We start from the raw sequence: 27255 nt of genomic DNA on the forward strand, positions 1-27255 counted from the left end.
GCTGTTCACAAAACACCTGTGGCAGCCCAAAGCCAGCTAGTGCCCCCTTAGCATGGTTTAGCATTCTGCAAAAACACTAACTCAAGGTCTGAAAACAATCAACTTGATGTGGTGTTATGCCCAGGCCACTGCGTGCCACCTTCCACGGTGCTGCCCAGATGTGGCTGTTCCACTCCCAGCCCTCTGGGGGTTTGCTCAGGCCTTTGCAGGGCTGGGTGTAAGGACACAGCACCCTGCAGGGCTGAGCACTGCTCCTCTCTGCCTCTGAAACCTGACAAATAGCACCTAAGACAGCGAGCGAATATGCACTGATAGATGTTGTCCAGCACAGAGGAAATTACAAGCCTGCTAAGCTAGACAAAGAAAGCATGAAGCTTATTTTGCAAATGCATCTGTTTAAGAAAGAACGCCCATATCCTTGTGCTCATAAATGATCATGATGGGCCTAGCAGCAACACCTGAAAAGCTGATTTCTGGTACATTTCAGGGTGACTTAGAGAATTTCGTTGTTTGCTTTGGTTGCCTAATATTAGACAAAATTAGGCAAAATTTTCATGTGTGTTCAGATTGACTTTACTGAAGTAAAAATACAGCCATAATCTTGAATTATTTTATGGGGGAATAGATAACTAAGAGGGACTCTGACGGCACAAGTGATGCAGTGCATTAGTTTGATTTCATGCATAGTGAAAGAGAACAGATGACTACCTGCAGTTATTTTTCCCATTTAATTTCTAAATCATTAATTTAGGAAAATTTTTTGTTTTCCAGTTGTAAAGTTTTTCCTTGCATTTAATGAGTCATAACAGCAGGCACATAAATAGAGTATTTTGTGCCTAGCAACCCAAAATATTAAAGCCTTTCTTCTAGTTATCATTGAACAGCTGCGTCACCTGTAGTACAAAATGATAAACAGGGTATACTAAGCCAGTGCAGAGTAATTTCCATTTCCATTTATATTCTAAAATACTGTATCATTTGTCTATGCAAACAATATCTTGTTGGGGTTTTTTAATAACATCCCCCTCTCTGGACCAGAAAAGTATTGGAAGTCTGAAATAACAGTGTCGGTCATAAAAATATCGAACACAAAGGAGTTTCCAGCACAGTTTTGGAGACAATGACATGGAATATAAATGCCTCTTTATTTTTTTTTATTACACTTTTAGTGTCTTCTAGAGAGCAATGAAATCTTCTTACAGTTGCCTCAAAATAATAAAAAAAATGTGTGATTCTCAGTAGACACAGTGAAAATAAATGGAACTGTCACTTTCCTCTAACCTTTTATTTCTCTAATTGAATTGTATTGCGCTGGAGTATCATATCTGCATAACCACACACATAAAACAAAGGTTACTTTAGGGCTACCCTGCTTCACTTAGCTAGAAGCTGCCCACTGGAAAAGGATATTGTGAAAATAGAATGGAACTGAATTTTCTCCAGCACAGATTTTCATGAAGCAAACTGTATGTCTTGGATTTTCAAGATTTGAATTCTTGGCGTTCCTCAAAACTGATATTGAAAAAGTATGGATGGTCTTCAGATATGCCCCCTATTACTCATTTCAAATTACAGAAGTGTTAGTAATGCTCTTCCTCCTCCCACTCTCCTTTTTTAACATTGCCAGTATTCTTTCAATAAGCAAATGAAAAGTAACAACAAAATGGATGCCAGGTAGCAGCCTGGGCTTCCTTGAGTGTGCAGTGGTTACGACTGGGGGAGGTGATGTCTTATTACTTATGCACTGATAACTGGCCCCACTGAGGATACTGCTGGTGGTAGACAGTTGTGGCCACGTTTGACCAGAGTCCCGGTCCTCAGGAATGGATCCACATGGCAACAACATCAATCCGTCATGTGAGTCTCCAATGTTAGAGTGCAGCAAAGACACCAGGGGGTCGTGGTCTGAATGGGAATGTCAGAATGGACAAATTGGGATGGTTTGTTGTGACTACACCATAAGCCAACCCCACTGAGGGGAAGGGGAGAATGAAGATGCACTGCAGAACTGGGATACTGTGTCAAAGATACTAACACCTAACTGGGATGTGAGGCTGTGGGGTTCCTTGGGTAATTTGTCTTCACATCTCTCAAGTTCTTGGTGTTGTTGTTTTTTTATTATTATTATTATTATTTAAAAAATAAAATAAAATAAAATCCTTAGGGTAAACTTACCCGGTAGACTGGAACTCATCTTATTTGTGTGTGGGAAGAAACATTCACCTCTGCTTTCACTCGGCGTAGAATGTCAACATTTATCTGGGTAAAGTAACCTGTGATCTAACTATGGAGACAGGGAAGGGACTTGTCAAATACCTCTTACATATATGCACATACTCATACACACAGACACACATCCCCAGCAGTTGTTATTTTTTAAATGAGCAATTCAGATGGTGTACCAAAGGAAAACCTAGTTTATTAATGAAAAAAAAAAAAAATCCATTCATTAAGTATTTCTTCAAAGGCTCATAAATGCAGTAATTACATAAATAATCCATCAATCATTATTTTATTTTAATGTTTAACTTAAGTGTGAGGTATGCTGCTAATTTTTCTTTGGTTTGGAATGTGGTTGTTACTGCATTTTGTAATTCTTTGCAGAGCTGATGTACACAGTTGAGCTTGCTGGTGGGCTCGGTGCTATTCTGCTGCTGCTTGTTTGTTTAGTGACTATCTACAAGTGTTACAAGATAGAGATTATGCTGTTCTACAGGAATCATTTTGGAGCTGAAGAACTAGATGGAGGTAAGGCATCTTAGTACATTTTCTACTTTCTAAGCATGCCTGTCTTTTATTTCTGTCCACTCAGGCCCAAATTTCTTTTCAGTTCAAGATGTGTTAAAACTGCAATTTTTATTTATCACTGCATTAGGCATTGACTTGAATATGGATTCCTCATACAACACATTAGCAGCAGTGATTGCTGAGCTGATCTACGTGCTGCTCTCTGGAGCTCCAGAAGACACCCATGTCTTTTAGATTTTTATTCCCAACACTGAATGTAAATTACCAACACTGATGCATCAAAGATTTTCACTTGCTGCCTGCACTGAAATGCAGCTTCACTTCTCCATAAGCTTCACTTGTCCATAAGCTAGGGAGTATCTACCCTAATTGTATTTGCCAAATAGGTAGAGGTTGAAGTAAATCTCAATTTACTGCTTGTTTAAACTGATCAGTTTCAATAAACAGCACTGAGTGTTTAGGAACGTACCCAGCAGTTCATTTTCTTGAGTTCATTTACTTAATCACTGAGAAAGCGGCTAATGGCCATTAAAGTTTTGCTGTGTTTCAAGGACTCCCAGCCTAAACAAAAGTAATCCACAGTGTATACACCAGTTTTTGTTGAATGCATCCATGCAATTTCTTTTCTTCTCTTTTTAAGCACTGAAGAAAAAGGTCATCTTTGCCTCTAGCTCTACTGTTCAAACCTGCTGTTGAACAGCGAACTGGGTTGAGCTGCAGGCTCTGATTAATTAGGTTTGGTTTCTTGGGTCAGAGTTCCTGATGTTTTGTGCTACCACTACGTCTTTTGTGACAGGACCTTCTTTTTTACTGAAATACTAATAAAAGTCATTTTACAGTTCAAGGTAATTGCCTGTGGACAGAAGTCACCATGACTTATTAAAATAAATACGGGCTGATAAACAAGCACTGGCCAAACCTGTCACCAAGAAGGGAGAAGGGTGGCAGCAGAATTAGAGGACCTTGTGTAAGGGAAAAACTTCCACAATAAGATCACTAGGGAGTGACCTGCTTCTGCCTCCCATCCAAAAATGCACAAGGATTCAAAATAGAATATGCTCAGAACAACAAGCCCAAGAACATTAGAACATTTTATATGCTTCTGTTGGATGTGCAAAAAGGATGCACTAATATAGCAGCTGGGGGGTGGGGTGGGGAAGGGGATTGCAGGGGTGGGGCACAGTTATTCTACTTATTTACAGAGGAGGAAACTGAGGCCTAGAGGGACTATGACTTGTGGTGGATTTTGGCAGACACTTTTTTTTTTATCAGGAGTTGAGATATTCTCTTCTCCACAAAGCAGCCCTCAGTTTAAATGGGCATGTTTACTTGCATGAATTGTGTGAATTTACTAATAGTCATATTATATTAGGCAGACATAAACAGCTTAATTATTAATTATTTAAATAGATGCAATTTAACGTTTTTTTTTTCTTTCGGTATCAGTAATTCTTACTTTTACAGCTCTCATTTATTGTTATCTCAAGCAATTCCAATTTGTTTGCAAACTTACTCTACCAGGTGTCACACTCTTGTTCCATAACAAACACTGGTCACCTGTGAAGAACAATATTTTAATCACACATTTTTAACAACAAAAAAAGTGACCTCTAAAAGATACTGTTCTGAGATTCAAAAGGAGGAAAACCAATATCCATTCAGTTTATACTTCTCAGCAAAGATCATCATTAAAGAAGATAAAGCATGGATTCTTCTTAGATGATCAGCACAAACACTGGTAACTTGAGTTCTTAACCACAGTAATATGAGATTCCCAATGGAAATCTGCAGTTCCTACTGTATTCAATATACTAGCAACATGGATAAAACCCACTGTCCCAATGAAGTTACTGCAGCTGGCCTTCTTACTCTGTCTCTTTCACTTACACTCTTGCAAAAGCAAGAAGACAAAGAGAAAATGTCTCACAGAAGACCAAGTCATGGCTTCTGTGAAGAAATAAATTACAGACATACATTCATATTTTTTCCTTTGGCTTAGTTTGTTACTTACAGACATAAAATGCTGAACTCTAAAATCTTCTTTCAACCACATCTCCTGCAGTGCAACAGCGGAGCGCCCACATGCTATTCATAATTTACACCATGTTCTGTCATACTTGGGACAGCCTGTAGATAAGCAAACATCAAAATATCACAGGCTTTTTTTGTGTGCACTATACTGTACCAAGAGAGGATTTGAAACACTTTAGAAGTGAGTTCCAATTAAAATTTTCAGTTGAAAATCTCTTTTTAAAATGCGATACTTCATTTCTTCCCTGATCAGAGAACAAGCCCTTCAGGTTGTCAAATCTCATCACAATTCCTTTTTCCTTTGAAAGCCTTAGACACATCATTTAGTTTCAGGGTAACATACACATTTCTGTGGGAGGCATGGGTAAATTGTGAGAAATATTTGAAAATAAAGTATTTAACCCTTACAGCTAATGCAACTTTATTACTTTCTGTAGGGCCACTGCAAATTAAGAAAGTGATCACAGCTGCTGATTCCTCGTTTCGGTAACTTGCAGCTTTGAATTTCCCATCTTCTCCCTCATGCTGGGGACTAGGCTCTCCTGTTTTTTTCTCGCTCCTACAAACACTAACTCAGTCTCATCTTTATTGTCTTCTGGGAATGAGCATTGAAACCCTTTTTTCTGTTTTCATGGTTAGTTCCTTGCCTTTCCTACTAAACGGGAATATAATCAAATCCAGTGTATATTTTACTGCTTTTCCTCCCACTCCGCTTGCACTCCACACAGGGGGACCACAAGACGGACACCATATTGTGTCCTTCAGTGTAGAGCTGTGCCACATGTCGGTGTTTAGTCAGGGGACCTCATTGTGAAAGTCTGATACATCCCCTGGGAGATGGAGCACAGGGGCAATAAAAGCACTGACCCTGGGCAAAGCGGTAGTTTTCTCACCTGCAGGTACTTGGCATGACCTTGCATCTCAGAAGTACAACTCACCTCTACCTGTTTGGCCGTCAGAAACTCCCAAATCTGCTTACATGGAGAATTTCAGTTTAATATGTCTCCACATATGTAACAAAAAGGATACATTGAAGTGGTATGCAAACAAAGAAATGCCCAGTATTATTCTGAAAACAACAACATTTTCAGAAATAGATACTTTGCTGGGAAATTCTGAGGGCTGATCATTGTTAAATGTCAGGCAACCTTTTCAGGTTTGCAGCTCTAAACTTAAAAGCTTACTTTAAAAAGCCTTGTCCATAAAGTGCACTCCATTAAGGAGTAACACATTATTAGTAAAAGCCACTTTTAGAAGTCATTATTTCTTCCATTTGCTGTCCATTGAGCTCCAGCACAAGAGATTACAGCACGTTCGTCCTCTGAGGAGTGTTTTAGTAGTTACCATTTATATCTTTTTATTTTCCAGGGATCTTCTCTTGCTGCCTTTCCCAGTTTTTAAATAACTTGATGAACAAACTAAGTATCGTACTTTAACTACCAGAGAAGAATAAAAATGCAAGTAAACATTTACAAGTGTAAATAAGTAAGGGGTGAACACTATCATAAAAAGGAGAAATTTTACATTAAGAGGCTGGTATTAAAATGGATAAGATTAAAAAAATAGCAATTAAAGGGAAAGTCTGAAAAAATGTGCTGTAAATAGTTTTATAATGAAATTTACTAAAAATTTCCTTTCTCTCAGCTCGGCTGATGAGAAGTCAAGCTTTAGGTTCAAGAACAAAAAAAACCCCTATAGGCAGCTGATAACTAGAAAGTAAGAGCTTTGCTTAGTAGCTGGTATGATGACCTTCTCAGTGATCCTTGGGGCCTTTATGTCTCATCAGCTGTTTCTACAGTGGTGGACAGGAGCACTGCATGTTGTCCTTGATCTTCTTCTCAGCTGTGCAGCTGGGGTGCAGGCAGGGAAGGCACCTGGGAGCCAGAGCTGGGGAGTTCTCTGGTTTCACTTTCAATTCTGCAGGTTACCGCTTCCCTTCCTTCCTCTTTGCTAAAAAAACCCAAAGTGCTCCTAACATGATTAAAGTATGTCACTGCTAAGCTCTATAAATTCAGGAAATTGTGTTTGGCTTTGGTACATGACATCTATAGCGGCTGTTTCTTGGCAGTGCTGATTGCACTTTCTTAGGAGATGAGTTTCTACTGCTTGCTAAGGGGAAGCAAATCAATGCTCAGATTAGGAGACTGGTGAAACAGTTTCTGCCTTGAAGTCTCTGTTGCACCTGGGAGTCCTTAGGTAACCATGATTTTTGTCATTAGTATTATTTAGCTGCAAAAGGCTAAGCAGGGTTCACGGACAAATCTATGGGATTGACCAGATAATACTAACTGTAGAAGACAAGAGCAGGTAAGACATACTCTGCCGTGGTTTCCTGGGTTGAACCCCAGTAAACCTCTTACCAGCAAGGAAAGGCAATGCTTTGAGATTCTTCATGTTTCAGTGTGACTTGGTTGCTAACTTTCGAATGTAACTTTTGCCAATGGCTTAGGCGCTGCCAAAGCACTTATGTTAATGAGTATGCTATGCAAGTATAGCATACTGGAATTACTGCTGAAGTTAGTGACTTTGCAATTACAAAATCTTCCCTGGGGACCCATAGAATAAGTTTGCAATAGCAGCCTTGCCACCGTGTATGTATTCTTATTGGCCATGGCAAATTGTAGCAATAAGAAATGCACCTCTATGAATATAAATTTCAAATTCTATTAAAATCACCTTTAGAAAAACACAGCTTTCATCTTTCTAAATATTACTGGTTACAGAAAGGGATTCCTATCTTATTTAGTTGCAGTTTTATTGTTGAAGAACTGCTTCTTTTAACTTTTCCTGTTTATGTTGTTTATTTACATCTGAAATGCAATTCAAACAATAAAATCTCAATTTATATTTTCACTGAAGAAGAGATTTTCTAGGTTCTGTCCTTGAAACTTACTAATTCAAAATCCTGCTTCGTTCTCTTTTCCTGTTTCATAGACTCTAAACTACAGATATATATAAATATTTAAAAAATAAAATAACAATATCACCAAGATTATCTTTAGATTCTAAACTAAAAGATTTTTATAGGTTAGAAATTCCAAATGTAAAATAGAAAAAAAAAAATAAAATTGCAATATAGAAATCAATGAAGACTGAGTTACCTTTTGTTCCTCAACCAGCACCTCTGCCAAATGGTTCTAAGCTTTAAAGTTTTTATATCAAAGGCCAAAGAACATTTCAGATTTCAAAAGTAAATGAGATAAACACAGCATATTGGCATCTGATTTCAACAATCTTAAACTGAAAGTTTCTTTCCAAGCCATTTCTCCCTTAAGTTTGGTTTATATTAACTTTTTGCTGCTTTTGCCTAGATCAAGGCTGTCTTAGCTCTGGTTTTCAAAATACTTAACCCAATGACAAGATACAAGTACTGTCACTGAGATCAACAAAACTAAGGAATATACATAAAATTAAGCATGTGTTTTATACAGGTAACTAGTTACTTTGTTGAATTAAGACCATAATAAAAGCATCACTTCTTGATGATTTTTATTTAAGAAATTTTTCCATTATAGAAAAAAATCATATTCCTCCGTTTCCAGACTTTACATGACAGTCTTTATTAGTGTCTTTTCCTACTTTCTAGCAAGTAACTAGTTTCTTCCAATCTTTCATAGATAACTATTATGCTATGTTTCCAGCTAGGTAGTTACCATTTAGGTTTTCAATATCTACTAACAATACAGGGGGTTTTAGCTTGGTGTTTGACCTGCAAATAATTCACAGCAACCAAGAGAATAATTTAGATCATCATCTTTTAACCTCTTTATTTTTTAATGTTCTGAAACTCTTACAAGACCTTATGAATGTTCATATATGTCAAGGGCAACTTCTAAGATTAATGTTTCATCAGGTTTTTATGTTGAAAGTAGAATAAGTAGAATGTGTTCAGTAGTAATAATAAATTTAAAATTCTGTGTTAATGAGAATGACTGAGAAACATTTGAGATGCTCTCTTCATTTAGTTAGGAATACAAAATCAGCCTAAATATAAGAGAAAAAAACTTTAATAATAGGTTATTCAGTTTAAATAAGTAATATTCTATCTTACTTATCTACCAATGACAAATTTAACTGTAATTACAGAAAACCAGTGAAAATATAGCTTACAAAGAGAATTTATTTCACACTTGGAATCATCTTATCGTATTACTTTTTTGGCTGAACTTTTGTCTGCTGGGAATCACTCCCAATTTTGAAGAAATGTCAAAAGCAAGATTGATATCTTGGGGTTCTCATAGATGTTCTTATAACATCAACTTTTTAACTGGTATTTCTTTTATTTTGTCATGTTCTTTAGACTTCCAAAATTCGATATGGCTTGGGGAGGGGGGAGAAGAAATAAGAGGAGAAAAAAAGGGGGGGAAAAAAAGTATGTCCATTGCTTTAATATTTTCATAAATGTGTCTACTATGGACAAAAGGGACAAAGGACTTTACTTTTTTTCTGGTCTATGGTGCGGAGAATACCCAAGATCACTTTTAGAATTATTTGCGCTTTTTTAACCTATTCCCCAGTGCTGCATTTACAAAATTTTCCTCTGATTCACCATTACCCACTCTGCACAAGGATATGAATTATCATTAGGAATGTCACACTTAACAAATATTTTTCCGTGGAAGAAGCTGGTGTTGGTATTCTTAATTTTTATTAACAATAAAAGGGCTTGACATTTAAAAATAAAGGAAAATGTTAAGGTGATATTCATAAGCAACAGTAAATAGTGTAAGGAAAATTATAAACATTTTGAAAGACTTAGGATTTGGGCATTTTACTCAGCTAAGCATTTAAATTACTTTTTCCATTACCTTAAGGGTGATGAACATTATTGCATTGTGTACATTAAATATGGTCCCACAAATAATGATACAAATACAGAGTTTGAAATGTCATAATCATTATAATTTTGAAGCAAGTGCAGTCTCTGTGAAATCTTGAAAGCCCACTAGTTTGCAACTCTTCCTGAATACAGCACTTTTTTTAAAGAGGAAAGCCCCCTGCAATCAATTTGACTCCAACTCCCTGCAGCACGGGGAGGATCCAGTCTGTCATTTCTAAGAACCTCACTTGAAATCCTGAAACTCCAAGGTAAATCAGCACATTGCTCCTACACTCCAATAATGAGTATCTGAGTCTTTACTAGGCTGGCATGTGCTCTGGTGAAGAGGAGGGGAATCATCTCTCCAGTTTCCTATTGATCTAGAAATGGGAGATCTGCAGGAGCCAGACGTATTGCTGGCTATTCCTAGCTGCAGAGCAGCCTGTGTGTGATCAGCTGCCTTCAGTGCACCAAATGTTTCTGTAGGAGCTGCTAATTACTCTGAAGGATTTCAGGACGCACAGAGGCATGGCTTGACCCTAGTGTCCAAGTCTTACAGCTTCATTAACATAAGATTCACTGTGAAACACAACATTGCAGAATTTCTTTTTGTTTTGATCTTTTAATCTGTCTTGTGTTAAATGTGTCATGTCAGCTGAAAGATAGAATTTATCATCTGCTTGAACACGACTGATAAGAAAAAACTTAGTCTATAAAGGCTTTTTTGCTATTTTTATTTTTCCATCCAGATATATATCATTTTTCTGCCCCCATTAGCAGAAATATCTGCAATGTTTAAGGTTTAATGAACCCTCAAAGGCCCAGACTGCTAACTTCTTGAAGCGTAACATGGAAATCACTAGAAAACATGTACATTTACAACACAAATGCAAGGCTGAATCTGTTTGGTGGTCTCTGTAGAAGAGAAAGTTTTATCTATCTTTCTGTAGGCACCAGCTTACTTACCATTTCTTCATGTGTGGTTGCTAAAAGAGCATGCATACCGATAAGTTCTTAGATGTCTGATAGCAATTTACTTACCCAAAGATCCCATTTGCATGTGTCAAAGTAGATGCATATAGAGTCTGGGTTTCATTTTATGCTTACGTTGAGCCTTTAAGTGACTGCTGCTGAGCACATCCTTGGAATAACAAGCAGCATTTGAAACTTCATCCTCTAAAACTTTATATTGCTTCTGCTGGATTATCACTGTAGAAAGTTACAGGGAGTATGATCACAAAGTCACAGAATGGTCAGGGTAGGAAGGGACCTCTGGAGATCATCTAGTCCAAACCCCTGCTAAAGCAGGTTCACCTAGAGCAGGTTGCACAGACTCACGTTCAGGTGGGTTTACAATCTCTCCAAAGAAGGAGACTCCACAACATCTCTGGCAGCCTGTTCCACTGTTCTGTCATCCCCAAAGTAAAGAAGTTCTTCCTCATACTCAGACAGAACTGCCTGTGTTGCGGTTTGTGCCCATTGCCCCTTGGCCTGTTGCTGGGCCCTGTTGAAAAAAGCCTGGTCCCATCCTCCTGACACTCACTCTGAAGTTATTTGTAGACATTGATAAGATCCCCTCTCAGTCTTTTCTTCTCCAGGCTAAACAAGCCCAGCTCTCTCAGCCTTTCCTCATAAGAGAGATGCCCCAGTCCCCTCATCATCTTTGCAGCCTTTGCTGGACCCTCTCCAGCAGTTCCCTGTCTCTCCTGAACTGGGGAGCCCAGCACTGGACACAGCACTCCAGATGGGGCCTCACCAGGGCAGAGCAGAGGGCAGGATCACCTTCCTCAACCTGCTGGCCGTGCTCCTCCTAATGCACCCCAGGATTCCGTTGGCCTTCTTGGCCACGTGCACACTGCTGGCTCATGGGAAACTTGGTGTCCACCAGAACTCCCAGTCCTTCCCCACAGAGCTTCCTTCCCTTCAGCAGGTCAGTTCCCAACCTGTACTGGTGCATGGGGGGGTTGTTCCTCCCCAGGTGCAGGACCTCACGCTTGCCTATGTTGAACTCCATGAGGTTCCTCTCCGCCCAACTCTCCAGCCTGTCCAGGTCTCACTGAATGGCAGCGCAGCCTCCTGGTGAATCAGCCACTCCTCCCAGTTTGGTATCATCAGCAAACTTGTTGAGGGTACATTCTGTCCCTTCACCCAGGTCATTATAAGCTGAATGTGATGGGACCCAGTACTGACCCCTGCAGAGCCCACCAGCGACAGGCCTCCAGCTGGACTCTGTGCCACTGATCACAGCCCTCTGAGCTCTGCCATTCAGTCAGTTCTCAATCCACCTGAAAGTCTGCTCATCTAACCCACACTCCCTGAGCTTACCTGTGAAGATGTTACAGAGACAGTGTAAAAAACCTTACTGAAATCAAGGTAGACAACATTCACTACTCTCCCCTCATCTACCCAGCCAGTCATTCCATCATAGGCTGTCAGGTCAGTATGATAACATATTCTACATTTGGATAAGTACTGAAAGGAATGGACAGCAATAAGGAATGCATGCTGTAATGAAGTAACAGGTGTTTTGGCTAAAATCCCGGGCCACTAACAGTAGTAACGTTTCAGTGTGTTATTAATGAAGCTGGGGTTTCACCCTCAATTTTTACCCCTAAGACTTATCCAATTTTGTCAGACCTGTAGCTGAGCACAGCTCCATGTTTATTACTCAGTGTCCTCACTCTCTTTCTACTCAATAAAGAGTTAAAATGATTGTATGTGACAGTCCGTTTTGACCAGAGTCTTTGCAGTACCAGTAGTTTTGAGCTGACTGAAATATTTTTGGATTGAATGCATCATACCTCGAGCACAGGCTGTGTTTGAGCCTGCTGTGATGAACTAATCCAGAGCTTGCACATGCTTTCATGGTTATCTGCAGTGCAATAACGAAGACATTTTTTGCATCAAGTCTGGTTGAATTTGGCCATGCAAGGTCTGCTTTAGGTTTTGTTTCAATAGTTTCAATTAATGGATACAACAAAACTTCACAGACATGGAGGCTGTTGAGTTGAAGAGCTTCATTCTAGCTATATACAACCTGTAGGCAGCAGAAAGCAACTACAAACCACATAACTGAAGAGGATTACTTGTCCATTCACAAAGAATGGGAAGAGGAAATTCATTATACTAAACTGTTTCAAAATATTGCTGTTGCATGATACTGTATCTCATACTCAGCTGTGTTCACTAAATTAAAGGACAGCCATTACATAATACAGCTCTGCAACATACCTGGAGGCAAAGCAAGATGATTTATTCTGATACGTTTCTAAAAAAAATGGTTAAGGGAATAAAAGTGCTTTCAGATAAAAAAGTATATGTAGATAATTGCTTTCAATCTCCACGGGAAAGCAAAAAAGTTTCAGGTTAAATGATCAACATCCCTGCCTTTGGTTATTAGCAGGTATTTTTCTTCCTAAGTGTGGGAAGAAACAGTGAGTAACTATATTCCAGTTTATTGCTAGTGCACAGGAGCCTGACAAAACCAAGTCTTTGAAATGGCATCATCTATATCTAAAGCCAAAGTGCAAGCAACAATCACATTTTCATTTTAAGGATTCTTGGATGGAAGACTTAATTGTTTGCTGATGAAGGGAAATAAGGAAATTCTCATTTTAAAGAAAAGCTTAATTTGCCACTGAATATTAGATCCAGCCAGCATCTGTACTTATTGAATAGCCAAATCTGTAGTTATCATACTACATAATAATATAAGTAGTAATATCCAGTCCTTTGTGACTTCATTTGTGATTAGGACCAGATCAGAAATTTTCTGGTGAAGTTTTTTCTTTTTCTTGGAAAAGGCAGATATACTGACACCAAATATTTTCATGGATAAAATACCTGTTCCAGTGAATGGTCCAGAAAACACAAAGGTGTGATGGATTTTTGCATGCTTGCTGGGAGTCTGGGGAATTCCAGGTGTGTTGCTCAAAGGAAGGAACATGGGAAACAGCCCAAGAGCAAAGGACTTGAGAGAAAAGCCAAAAGCCTCCTGCTTCCATGTAACGTGGCCAAAAGACTGGCAAGGTGCAAGCCCCAGCTCCCAGGGTTTGACTCAGCCATAAGATCTGGATGTCTGCAGGCTCCCACCTCTCCCTCTCAGCCCATTGGGACAGCACATTAAAAACCATTAATTAGGATCAGAAATATTCTTTAGAATGTAGGCATCAGTCCCACCCATTACAAGCAGGAGTAGGTGGGAGCATTTAACTGAGAAAAACCACAGGAAGAGACACTAACTACTGTGTATTTAAGTACTTTCCTGGAGATAGGAGATTTCAACAATCTCTTAAGTTCTCAATTTTTCATTAAAAATTAAATTCTACATTTTTTTACTATCTGTAACAATTAGAGAAAATAGCAAATAATGCCATAGCTCTTTGATCACATCACAGAAAAGACAGCTTCTGATGGCTGTATAGCTATCTGCCTGCTGTAGTTCTTAAAATGTTTCACAAAGCTGGCAATGTAACCCAAATAATTTTAATTAACTAAAAGCAGGCTAATACATAAATATCACAGAAGTAAAATGAAGGCATATGTGATCATCCCCTGTGTATTCCAGGCATTTCACATTTTGCAAATTAACTGCTCATGCCAGTATGTCAGCCCATCAGATAACGAAATTACCACATAAGGTATTTCTGCTGTAAGCTGAACTTTTTTACTTTTTGTCAAAGTAAGTTTAAAAAAAACTGACAGACGGGGAATATAATAGCTCAGGGAAACCACTGTGCTAATGCATCTAACAGTTTCCCAAACTGGACTACATATGTTGCTGGATTGGAGTTTAAATGAATTCACAATTGCCTGGACCCTTTAAGTAGATATAGACATTGTGTAGATCCTGGCTATTCTTTGTCCTTCAAATGCTATTAAAACTAGGGAACTGGGATGAAAAGAAATGTTCCCTGAAATACAGGGTGTTACAGTTGTAGTCAGTGGAAATGCTGGAGCTGCCATGGTATGAAAAATGTGTATTTCAAATACATGCATTAGTGTGATATTTACATATGTAAGAAAAACAGTGGCATAGCATGAATAATTTTTTCTCTAAGTAAGAATGTGCAAACCATTTTAACAGACAATACCCTGAGACTTTAAAACAGTTGGAATACTGCATTATTTATTATTTTTCCTTTTGAGAAATGAGATTCTCATCTTTACTCAAAGACTTTCAGCAGAGCAATGCTGTTCTCAAGTATGTCCTGTAGTTATGACCATTACTGTAACAACAGAAAATGGCATTACCGTATCAGCATTTTGCCAGCTGTCATAATTTCCCCATTTATTTCTTGACCTCTCTATGTGTTAACTTGGTTGCTGGGTTAATACTGTCCTACTGAAGAAACACAAACCCGCTATGTAATCTCCCTCTATCTCATTCCTGATCCAGCCAGTGTTATTTCAGCATATTGTCAAAGTCATTAGGAGCTTTTCTGCTCTTAAGGATCATGGTTTCACAAATATACTGAAGAAAAATAATGGAAAGAATGAACCATGGAAGACAGTGCTTCTTTTTCTCTTGTCTTTTTTTTTTCTATTGTTTTTGTTTGTTTTGTTTTCTGTGGATATACCAATCCAATAGATAATATTGACATAAAAAGTGTGCAGGGGAAGGAATGAGCACCTAATAATTAATTTTGCCACTTGCAAATGTTAATGAGCATAGTATGCATGGTTCCTCAGAAGGAAGAGTGGACTCTTCAAGATTAGCACCATTGCATGACTTTCATTTATGCTCTTTGCACCCACCCTACATTTGGCAGATTTTTCTGAATAATGCTACCAGAGTACAAAAAGGTGTTAAATGAGGGAAGGAGTGGCTTAGTAAATAACTGGAGTCAGCATTGACTGAATATAATGTTACTTATGACACAGAGTGGAGTATTCAATCAGGTCTCTTTTACAAGCGATTGATATTCTCGATAGCCTGTGCATAATGTTGTCAAGAGAGTTAGAATGATGTTAACATTTCATTACTCTTGCCATTGATTTTTTTCTGCTTTCTTCACAACAAAAGTCAAAACATGACCTCTCATTCTACTGAATTAGTTCCAAAGCACTTGGCATTATTGACCTCCTAATGAAAATTAATTATGGCTCTTTTGATTCAGTCTTTCAAGTAGGCACACCAGGCACATTTAAGAAACAGGCACATTTATTTTTCCTATTGAAATGAAATAACACACTGTTAAGCAATGAAATGTACATTAACGCAACATTAAATCTGCAAATTTAAGCACACAATTCAAGAGATTTAAACTGCGTTATCAGGAGCTGATGCTGCAAAGATTTAAGCTTGGCAATAATTTCAGATCTGGAAAGCCAATGAGTTCTACAAGTAAAACTAACATACACTAAGAACATTTCAGCCCCAGGTTCTAAATTTATAGTAAAAATCTGGGAAGACTGAAACATTTTTGCTATGCAACAGAGACAGTTGCACATGAGCTTTGGTATTTCCATGCTTTTCTCTTCCCTTTTAAAGCTAGAAAAGAATTCAAATTCTTTTCAGCGGCTTTTTTCTTTTGAGCTCACAAGCTGTCACCCCACAGTTGAGAGGATTTCCTTCATACAGAGCCTTACACAAATGTTTATACACAAACTGACTTTAGTCTATGGTTGTGAATCCCATATCCCTTGCATCTATTTAAATACGGATTATCTTCACCAGGTGAAACAGGAAAGGTGAATGGATTCATATCTGGAGATTGGTGAAAGCTTGCCATTTTATCTAAACAATTTCCTATTCCTGGAAAATTCTTCCAGAAATTATTTTTGGGGAATTATCTAGGAAATCTGCAAGAATAGTGAATAAACTATCTTACTTTCTTCCTCTCTTTCCTCAGACAACAAAGACTACGATGCATATCTATCTTATACCAAAGTGGATCCTGACCAGTGGAATCAAGAAACTGGAGAAGAAGAAAGATTCGCTCTTGAGATCCTACCAGATATGCTTGAAAAGCATTATGGATACAAGTTATTCATACCAGACCGAGATTTGATTCCCACAGGAAGTAAGTCATGTCTTTATTCTTGTGTGTCTCCTAAATAGCAAATGCAGTGATTACAGTGATTGCTTTAGTATCATTTCTATACCTGCTCCTTCAGAACATCATCTTTCCTCCCTTGTCTTAGAGAACGGTAAAGATAAGCCACCAAACACACTTAATGTGTGTTTCCCAGACAAGAAGATTGGGTTTTAGTAATTGTGTTATATTGATTGAAGGTGAGATGGTGCAGAAAGGGCATGCATAAGCAAAGGAAATCAATAAGACTAACATTTTTTAACGTATTTTTTGAGAGCTTCCATATCTAGAAATAAATACAAAGATCTTTGTTTTCTGTTCCTTAGAGTTTGCCTGGAAAGGTATCCATGATTCAAAGTATTTATCACAGAAATTCAGACAGGAAGGAAAAAGTGTTTGGACTAAGGGAAAGGTTGAGCAGTAACATCTACAGCAGAGCAAAGTAGTGAGATCTGCTAGTGTCCACTGCAGATAAATGTGTAGTGGAGGTACTGGATCATTTTCAGAGAATGAAAATTAGAATTGATTTCAGCTGGTACAAGTAGATCTTTTTCATGTTTCTTTCACACATTCCAAACTTTGTACAGTAATTTTCTGTAAATTGTAGTATTCTTCGTAAATTCAGTGTAATCTATAGCCAGCTACTAAGATAATATCTTTTACTAAAGGTAAGAAATTATGCTTGATATAGACAAAACACAACATCAAACAATCACATGGATTTTTTTTTTTCAATCTACAGAAAACTAAACGTTAATTTTCAGGAGACAACACTGTTTTTAAGAATGTGTGTGGTAGGGACATGAAAGGAAAAGAAGATTCTAAGCCTACAGTACACCTTAGAGTATCATTTTGAGACTGAGCCCCTGAAGCACATAGTTGCTGTTACTTTGCCTGCTTGGTTGACTGCCTTTTTAAAGAGAAAAAATTATGGTGAACACACTTGTTCTACTAAGGATATAGGTACTGATACAAAACCACAGGTCATGAACAAACACAATCCATAATGCATTTGTGAATAGATGGTTTCAGCATCACAGAACAGTTGAGGTTGGAAGGAACCTCTGGAGGTCATCTTGTACAACCCCATTGCTCAAGCAGGGACACCTAGAGTGGGTTGTCCAGGACCATGTCCTGCCAAGCCAACTGGGCACATTTGCAAGTGATGTTTTTGCATATTTCAGTGAACCATTCCAGGAGAAGGGATTTGTCTCTTGTTTCTCCCCAGTCTAAAGGAGCAGAATGTTTTCTTAGATTGGTTTTTGAGCGGTTGTCTTATTTTGTAGCCTACATTGAAGATGTGGCAAGATGTGTAGACCAAAGCAAGCGACTGATCATCGTCATGACTCCAAATTACGTGGTAAGAAGAGGCTGGAGCATCTTTGAACTGGAAACGAGGCTTCGAAACATGTTAGTCACGGGCGAAATCAAAGTGATATTGATTGAATGCAGTGAACTACGAGGAGTTATGAACTACCAGGAGGTTGAGGCCCTAAAACACACCATCAAGCTCCTCACTGTCATTAAATGGCATGGACCAAAATGCAACAAGTTGAATTCTAAGTTCTGGAAACGTTTACAGTACGAAATGCCTTTTAAGAGGATTGAACCCATCACACACGAGCAGGTTTTAGATGTCAGTGAGCAGGGGCCCTTTGGGGAACTGCAGACAGTCTCTGCAATTTCCATGGCTGCTGCCACCTCCACTGCTCTTGCCACTGCCCATCCAGACCTGCGCTCCACCTTTCATAACACATACCATTCACAGTTGCGCCAGAAACACTATTATCGAAGCTATGAATACGATGTACCTCCTACCGGCACCCTGCCACTTACCTCAATAGGTAACCAGCACACCTACTGTAACATCCCTATGACACTTATAAATGGGCAGCGGCCGCAGACAAAAACTAACAGGGAGCAGAATCCAGAAGAGGCTCACACAAACAGTGCGATACTGCCCCTCTTGCCACGGGAGACCAGTATATCAAGTGTCATTTGGTGACCGAAATGCAAGGGGACATGAACCCCCTTGAGTAGAAGCTGAGTCTGCAGTCCAGTGCCTGGAACTACATCCTCGACTGCTGCTGTTAAACATGCATTACAATCGATAACATACGAGGAAAAACAGGGTCTTGTACATATGTTTTTTGCAATTTCTTTGTAGCATCAGTCTTCCTGTTTTACCCATGTCTCTTCCCATTCGCATTTTCAACTTTGTTTTATATGTCATTGGAATTTGTATATTTACATTTTTTAAAATGAAGACACTGCTGTATAGATAGGAAACATTTTTGCTTCATTAGTATAGTTTTAGACTTTTTGTTTGTTTGTTTTTAACCTCTCTTGGGAATGCTTGGACAAAGCTATGTTGATATCAGAAGCACCATCCATTTTGTTGGCCTGCCTAGCCTGATTCCTGAAGGCCATGCCTGCTGCAGTTCACCTCTTTTGGAGAATATTTGTTCTTAGAAGGACACCATCCCTCACTGAGAACTCCAGTTTCATTTCTACTCCCATAATGTGCACTGCTCCTTCCCTGCCTTTACAATGACCCCCGTTTGGGGTAACACTACAGTCTGATCGTCTAACATGTAACTTGGTAGATACCTGTCAAACAACACAATATACCCAATCTGTATCGGTTGCTTCACAGTAGTCACTACAGAGTGTGTAGAAACTAGAGATGGTTTGGTTTTTGCTTTCTTGGGTTTGGGATTTTTTTTTTTTTTTAATTATCAATTTAAAGATGAGTTGATTGTATGTCTTTTATAAATATAAAAGCAAACCGTATTTTTAACACTTCCTGGAAAAGTATTAATGTGGTTGTGGATTTTATTTTTAAGCATTTCACTTTTTCCCTTCCCCCGTTTCAAAATCTTGCAAATAAGATCATTTACAATTGTCAGGCAAGTAAGACAAGTGAGGCAATAGACAATGAAGTGCAGTGTCCAGCTGATATTTACAGTGATGACTTCCAAACCAAAGGGGAATAAAAAGACAATATTGTAGATGGTTTGTCACTTTGTATTATAGAAAGTGTTCTTTTCTAAAAGAGTAAGAGCAAAACATTATTTTGCTGTGGATTACAGAGTCCCCTTGTATTTTAATGTTCCAAAAACTGTATGTGCTTTAAAATGATATATTCAGGATTAAGAAATCTTCTTTCATTTGTTTTTAGCTTGTAATGATAAGTAAAACTTCATTAATTTCAACATTATTTCGATAAGAACTCAGGCAGAAAAAAATGACATGAATACCAACAAATATAATTGTTTTCAGAATAAACTTTATTTATACAAAATTAATATTTAAATCAGACCTGGAAGTATTAAAAACAATTTATTCACTTTAATGAATAAATAAATTAGTTTTATTTTTTATGTATGATTCTATCTCTGAGAAGTTGCAAATAATGCATGTACCATGGCTGCCAGGGAATTAAAAAAAAACCCACTATGTTTACATCTGGACATCTTTAAGACAAATGAAATAAGCATCTTACTCATATTTATGTTTTAAATAATGGAAAAGTATTTTCTGGTTTTAGAAAGAGAGAGGAGCGGTGTTGTAGCTCTACAACATACTCAGGCCAAGCTCTCTGCTAGTCTCTGCTAGCAGAAGCAGAGGAGCTGGGGCAGTTACTGGATGCAGAGCACTGTCATGTAGTCATGGGTTTGATTTACCCTGGCAGAAATGTAAGTGGTATGCTGGCAAACAGACCTTACAATCTATTTATGTAATTAATTAGCTTTAGGTATTTTTATGGTAGCTGAATGATATTGGCCAATGTAATGGATGTGTGGGATTCGTTCATCCTGATTGTCACAATAAGAAAAGTACAATTTATATTATTTTGGTCTTCTTAATGAGAAGTGATGGGTAGAGAGTGGGTAAACTGCAGTTTGGGGGATCATTGTGGGAGTAATCCCTAACTGACAGCTTGGGAGGAAATGGCTATGCTCCTGTTGTGGAAGTCAAGCAATCTCAGTATCTGCAGAAAAAGCTAATAGAGATTTGGGATGTGCATTGATTTTTATTTGCTTAAAAATGTTTATTTCTCTGACAAGTTGCTCAAGTCCTTTTCTACAATCTGTTCTTTACTACGGTGTCTCCCTCTGGACATGTGCCAAACTTCTACAAAAATGGAAATGAAGCTTCCAGGCCACACAAAAATTTAAGAGAGCTTTGCACGTTTGGTTATTTTCATAGTGTAAGAAACTTAATATTTATTTGTTCTTACAGACACTTGTCAGGCACGGATGGCATTTTCCTTCATTCATCTGGATGCCAAATACCCCAATATCCTCTAATAGTAATGCAATATTATTTCCCCCTTTCCTTCCCTTTTACATGCCCTGAAGTAAAGACTGAGATGTGGAATAAATGTAGAATGTAACTCTCTGACCACAGTTGCGTTTAGACGATTGGTAGGTGTTTCCTTAGCCACTTGCAGAGTATTTTTCTGTTGTTCTGTTTTTAGTGTAGATTTAAGCACTTTGAATAGCATGATTCAGGGATTGATGGATACTATTTGATATTCACACTACTTAAAAGAAGTTTTTCTTATACTGTTTTGTCATAGTATTACACAAATGAAAAACAAACAAACAAACAAAAAAAAACCCAAACCACAAAAGAAAATCTGAAATAAATGGAGAAGCTGTCTATGGCTTTAGAGACATTCCTCCTTAGTATTCCTCCTCTATGAACAGCTCTGTGTGGGGAACATTGAAGGAAACTGTTGTGTGTTCACGTGTTCTATGTTCTGTTGGAACGCAAAATAAAATGAAAAAGAAAAAAAAAAAACCAACAAAAAAACACCACACCCAACCAAACCTGTCATTGCCCTAGTGCTTAGGCTCCGTCCTTTTTTGGTGCAGGTGTTCCAGTTTTTGATAATGCAGCCTGAAGTGTGCATGCAATAGCCACATATAAGGTTTAGCCATAAGCATGTAGCACTTTATTTTAAAAACTCCACAGTGTGATGATCAGAAAAACTTACTTTGCCTGGTCAGTAACTTCGGGTCTGTATGTGGATTCTATGCACATGAATTACCCAAGTGTGGTGCTTTGTCTTTATATGGCTCTCTCTAATCAGGGTATTCCTTGATATAAAACTAAAGGACACTGTTGCACAACCTGTGGAAATTCAGTATATAGGTTCTCTGGACAGCACATATAGCTGGACAGAAATGGGGAACTGTACAGTATGCGGTTAATGATTCTAAAGGCAAAGTGCATTGCTGGGTCTGATTCTGTTCTCAGTTGCAGCAGGATGATTTGGGACTAAATCTAATAAAGCTGAATGAGTGTAAGATTGATTTGTGCAGGAGAAGAAAATTGGAAAAACAAACAGAAAAGGAATTCATATTTGCTGTCTGAGACAAGCTGAAATCTTGGCCATAAGGAAAGCAGCAGCAAAATGTCTTCTGAATTTTAGTAGGAAGCCAGTTCTCACCTGACAGCCAACGTCAAACACTGTCAATATGATCTGGTTCAGAGCTAAATACTATTTGGCTTAGATGCAAACTAAGAATTTTCTATTACTGCACAGCTGTGAAAACCACGTGTATGTTACGTAACAGGTGATAATCAGCTTCAAAATAATTGGAAAGCTTGTTATACCCACCTGATTAAAATTCACAAAGTTTTACTTGGATATTGTGCATTAATGACACATTTAAATTATACATAACACAGTGAGATTTGGGGAAAACTGACTGGGTAAACAGACTTCCTTCATTCTTAAATTGAAAAAAAATAAAGAAGAAAATGTCAAGCTAGCAAGCCTAAGAAGAATTTAATTAAAATCCAAAGAAGAAAAAGAAAAAATAAATCACAGCAGTAAAGTAAGCTCAAAATTAGGATAAAGGCCAATGGAGAAGAAAGGTCAAAATACCCACCTGGTTTTTAACTGTATTGTAGCTATTTTTGTCATGCAAAGCTCTGTACTCTAAATGACCTGCATCAAGGAACTGGCTTTTTGGGGGCCTGTCCAGATAGATCAGCAAGACAAACAGGTCCCTGTATGTCTAGTACACTTCTGAATGATTTTTTACTTGTTGATAGTTAGTACAGAGAGGTTTTGGTGTGTCGTCTATTGTGATACAGAGGATGGCAGAAATCTATCAGCGCTAAAAAAGCTTTCTATAGCAGGCTGAATTTATTATCTGGAGTAACTATATTCCTTTAATAGCCACCCCTTATCTGATTCCCTCTTACTAGAACACATTTTTAAACCCATTTCTTAGCTGAGCAAAATTTTAATGTGACTGGCATCAGAAAAAATGTAAGCAATTTCATAATAATGAATTTCCTTGTCTAATGAATGTTGCAAGTTTCCTTGCATTTTTTTCAGTGTAATCACAACTCTTCACCTACTAAATAGCCTGCTGAGTGGAAGTTGAACACCATTGTGTCTTTCCTCTGAGACTCACGGAATTGTGCATGGATAGTGAGCTGTCATTTGTGATGTAATTTTGCTGGGCTATTTCCCGTTAACTCTGGCTTTATCCTCTAAGAGCATGTGTTGGCAGCATTGCACTTCTCCACCTGGCCTTGGGTTGATGTTCCAGAACTCCGAGTTGTTGCCCCAGGAACGTTTCAGCTATTAAGAGTTTTCCTATGCTTTTTGTTTGTTTAAATTCTGTTTAAGACAAAGTTTGACCTTTGCTTTGCACTAGTATGCTCTGTGGGTAGGAGGTCTAGAGTCCACGGAGTTGTAAAGTAGTCAGAGCAGAAATTACAAAGGCAGGCCTGATACTTTATTTGGAAAAGGTATCCATTCTGAAGCTGCTCATATTATTAAAAAATGAGTACATTGAAACTGAGGGTTGTTGAAGGAAAGTATTCTGTTTGTTATTACAATCAGTCTCATTCCAAAAGCTTATCAGCATTCTTACATTAAATAGCCAATGTCATAGCTCATGTAATTTCAGAAACATTCAATAGCCAATTGAAATATTTTTTTGGTTTGGTGGATTAAGAGTAACATGATTCTCTAGGATAGGGATAATCTTGATCCAATACTGAGTTTAGAGAAAGTGCAAACATCTCTTTGCTGGTTACTAGAATTAGGAAAACAACTTGAAGCAAAATTTGAGAGCTTAGAATTTGATGGAGATATTCTTGATATTTTTTAGAAAGACATCTCTCTTAATCATCGAGGCACAGCAGAAAGAACACACAAATTACTCAAAAAAATAAAATGGATGTACTTTTCAACATTCTATTTTCTGATTAGCAAATATTTGTTCTTTCTTCCCCCCTCAAAAATACAAAATAATTCAGAAAAAAATAATACCTACAGAGCCCATACTCAAACACATTTGGTGGCAAGCCGCAGTGAGGGGTTGCACCACATTCCTGCAACTGAGAAGCTCTACAGGGGGTCAAAATATTTTCACCCATCCATCTGCCATTAAGCTGCAGGGTCTGCACACACTTTCAAAAAACAAAAGCAAACAAAGAAAAGCAAAATAACAATGCAGTTACTAAACCCTTTTCAAACCTGTTTTTAAGGGCTTCTTTTTTTTTCTGGGAAGGTTGTTTTCTCCTACTGTTTTGTAGGAAATTATGTGAAAGATTGTTTTACATTTTCCCTTCATTTTTCACATGACAGGTAAATCACAGGGAGATTTTATTTATTTTTTTTAGAATGTCTAATTCTACATTGTGAGTCTAAAACACAAGTGGCAATGAATTTACAGACTTAGAAGAAATTGTTTGCCAGAGCTAATATTCTCTGGTGAACAGTTCAGTGTAGCCCTAATTAAGTTCTTAGGGACATTTCAGTAGAAAAATTAAACAATTAGTATTACACATGTATCTTCATCCTCACATTAGAACATTTGCCTTCTTAAAACCCAGGCAACCTCAAATAGAACAATTATGTGAATACAAAGCAGAGAGGAAAACAGGGACACAACTGACTCTCCACCTTTCTTAGAAAAATAGTTCAGTGATACCAGGCTCCTTCTTTAAGATCACTAACCTATGTCTACCTCAGCAAAACACATGAATCCACAAAATGTGCATATATCTGGGGAACAAATGTTGCAATAAGCACTCTCAGATCTTAGTTACATCACAAAAAGCACTTTATACATTTTTATGCCTGTACATAGGTATTTTAACTTATAAACATTTAAACTTAGAACAGTACAACAAAATAAGATAAGTATCACTCTCATAAAAATTCAAGGAACTCCCCAAAACCTAGGTTTGTTTGCAGGATGACATTTTCCATGTGTTGCAAGATGACAAACTTGTATCCATGCCATTGCGAAGTGGCACTGTGACACAGATGCGTAGCCAGAGGTGATGGGTGGGAGAAGTACAGCGAAGATGTTTCCTGGCCATGTCACGAGCAGGTAGGTGGTACATGACTAGCACTCATCTAGTCCTGTTGCCACGGGAGATTACAGACACCCTTTGCCTGTAGGACACTAGATAATACCCGAGCTCACCAGGTACTTCCTTGACCTGCTGGATGCTCCTGTAGCCTATATAACCTTGGTAGAGGTAGGAAATGTCTTTCCTAGATGACAGATCTACTTGAATCATAGCAATATCTCCAGAGTTCCTATCATTGTAAATAATAATTAGTGTCAGTATGGTTCATCTGCTATTTTCTCCACTTACCTTTTCACAATTCTAAACAAAAGACATTGTGAATAGGTCTCAGTGGCATATAACAAACAGCATCCCTGTACTTTTGTTTTTACTGTTAGATATTTGAAGAGTGAGAAGCAGCAGCAAAACCACTATCTGCTTGAAATGACAGTTGCCAAGTTGTTCTTTAGGGAATATTGAAGAAAAATTCCCTGTTCAGTCCTCTTTGGCACCTTACCTGCCATGCTTCTTTCAAAATGTTGTCAAAGAACAATCTAGAGCATAAGGGGTTGGAGACAGACTGAACTGCACGTTCATATGATTTTCAAGGATATTTTCATCCCTTGTAGCTCCTGGTATTGTGGTTTGGTTTGGTTTGGTTTGGTTTGGTTTGGTTTGGTTTGGTTTGGTTTGGTGTGGTTTGGTGTGGTTTGGTGTGGTTTGGTTTGGTTTGGTTTGGTTTAGTTTTCATAAGAAACATGAAGACTGAGATACAATTGCACTACATTAGTTTAGTTAGCATAGTCACGTTAGAAAGGAGTTGAGCTCCAGATAAGTGAAGTAAAGGAGCCATAAACTGGGCTGAAAGTTTCTTACCCATACACATTGCAGCTGTTCAAAGAGCTGCTGGATTTCTTTAGCTCCCATTTCAGTCAGTTCTCCACTTCATAGGCACCCCAACAAAGAGGTTTCGAAAGGGAAAATGGTGCTTTTAGGTGCCATAATACATGGAATCTCAGACACAGCGAATCTGATGCCACGTGCTCACTGAGAGATGAGGTTTCTGTGAGAAACCTGAAGCTTCCTTCTCATTTTGGCCTGATTGCCATCTATTGGCTTGCTAAGGTTCTCCTAAGACTCAAAAAATTAAATAAAATCATGTACTTCAAAGTCAAGGTGAATCAGTGGAAATGTCTAATATCGATTGCTTCGAACAGCTGACTACAAGGCAGGTATCTGCCCCTGTTTGTGTACCGTTTCCTGTCCTTCTGCCCTAGATAGTCACCAGCTCATTTTACACACCCTGTAAAAATATGGTCTAGGGTTTTTTATTATTATATTAGTCAGCAAATTCAGAAATAGTTTAATATAACATCTGGATTTCATGGTAAAGGTTTGCAGATTTGTTAATCTTTTTTATTTTATACTTGCTCAGCATCTGATAAAGTTAAAGTAGGCAGCTGCTCAGTGCTGGGCAGAGGTGAGGCAGCCAGCACAGTTGGTGAGTTGAGGATGCTTGAAGACTAAATACTCATCTTAACGCTTACAGTAGAATGGAATTAAATTATCTTCCCAACATTAAATCTAAATATCCACTGTTGTCACTCACAGTGGTTTTGAGTCCCATACAAATTTTGCAAGAAAAGCACACTATTAAGTCTGTGCAGTTACTAGTGTTGTGAGACTATTCATAATATATAAACCTAAGCATATGCACCATTTCATCAGTAAATACTTTTATTACCATATTGTACATAACTGCACTTTTTTCAGAAGACAAGAAACCAAAATGTCCAAAAAGACCTTTATAAGAAAGAATACGAGCCTAGTTACAATAGTGGAAGAAAAATTTCACCACCTTCCCTTTTGTAAAAAAGCTGCAGATGTAATACAACTGAAGAAGCAAAAGTATGTAGAGAGTTGTTTGATTCTAATGTCAAATGTAGCATCTTTTTACGAGCCGCAATTTGTCTAGGGGATTTAGTTTCTTTAATTTTATTCTGTTACTTTACTCAGCTCAGGAGGAGCTGCCTGTCCATAAGCAGAGTGCACAGCACAACTCAAGCAGTAACAGTCCCTTCTTGGGAGCGCACTTTTCAAACTTCATAGCTGGATAAGCATCTCAATAAAGCACTTTGTTAATAAAGCTCCCAGCTAGCCTCCTGTAATCCTGGGAACAACCAAATTGAGATGCTCTGTAGCTCCTACTGAGTACGTGCACACACATTGAAGATATAAATGTATACTTACCAACTTTAAAACATTTTGCATTGATGGAATGAA

General features: G+C 38.0%; 1 protein-coding gene across 1 annotated transcript in view; it reads left to right on the plus strand.

Annotated features, from left to right (window-relative positions):
* The window catches only part of IL1RAPL1 (interleukin 1 receptor accessory protein like 1), a 766315-nt gene extending 740672 nt beyond the window's left edge, over window positions 1–25643 (plus strand). Inside the window, exons 9-11 of the mRNA XM_055802804.1 lie at window positions 2605–2748; window positions 16453–16623; window positions 17922–25643. Of these exons, the coding sequence (XP_055658779.1) occupies window positions 2605–2748; window positions 16453–16623; window positions 17922–18640 (1034 nt within the window). The 3' untranslated portion in view covers window positions 18641–25643. The remainder of the gene's footprint in view (window positions 1–2604; window positions 2749–16452; window positions 16624–17921) is intronic.
* The last annotated feature ends 1612 nt before the right edge of the window (window positions 25644–27255 follow it).

Source organism: Falco peregrinus, chromosome 4, assembly GCF_023634155.1.
Source record: "Falco peregrinus isolate bFalPer1 chromosome 4, bFalPer1.pri, whole genome shotgun sequence".
In the NCBI taxonomy this organism is placed as follows: Eukaryota; Metazoa; Chordata; class Aves; order Falconiformes; family Falconidae; genus Falco; species Falco peregrinus.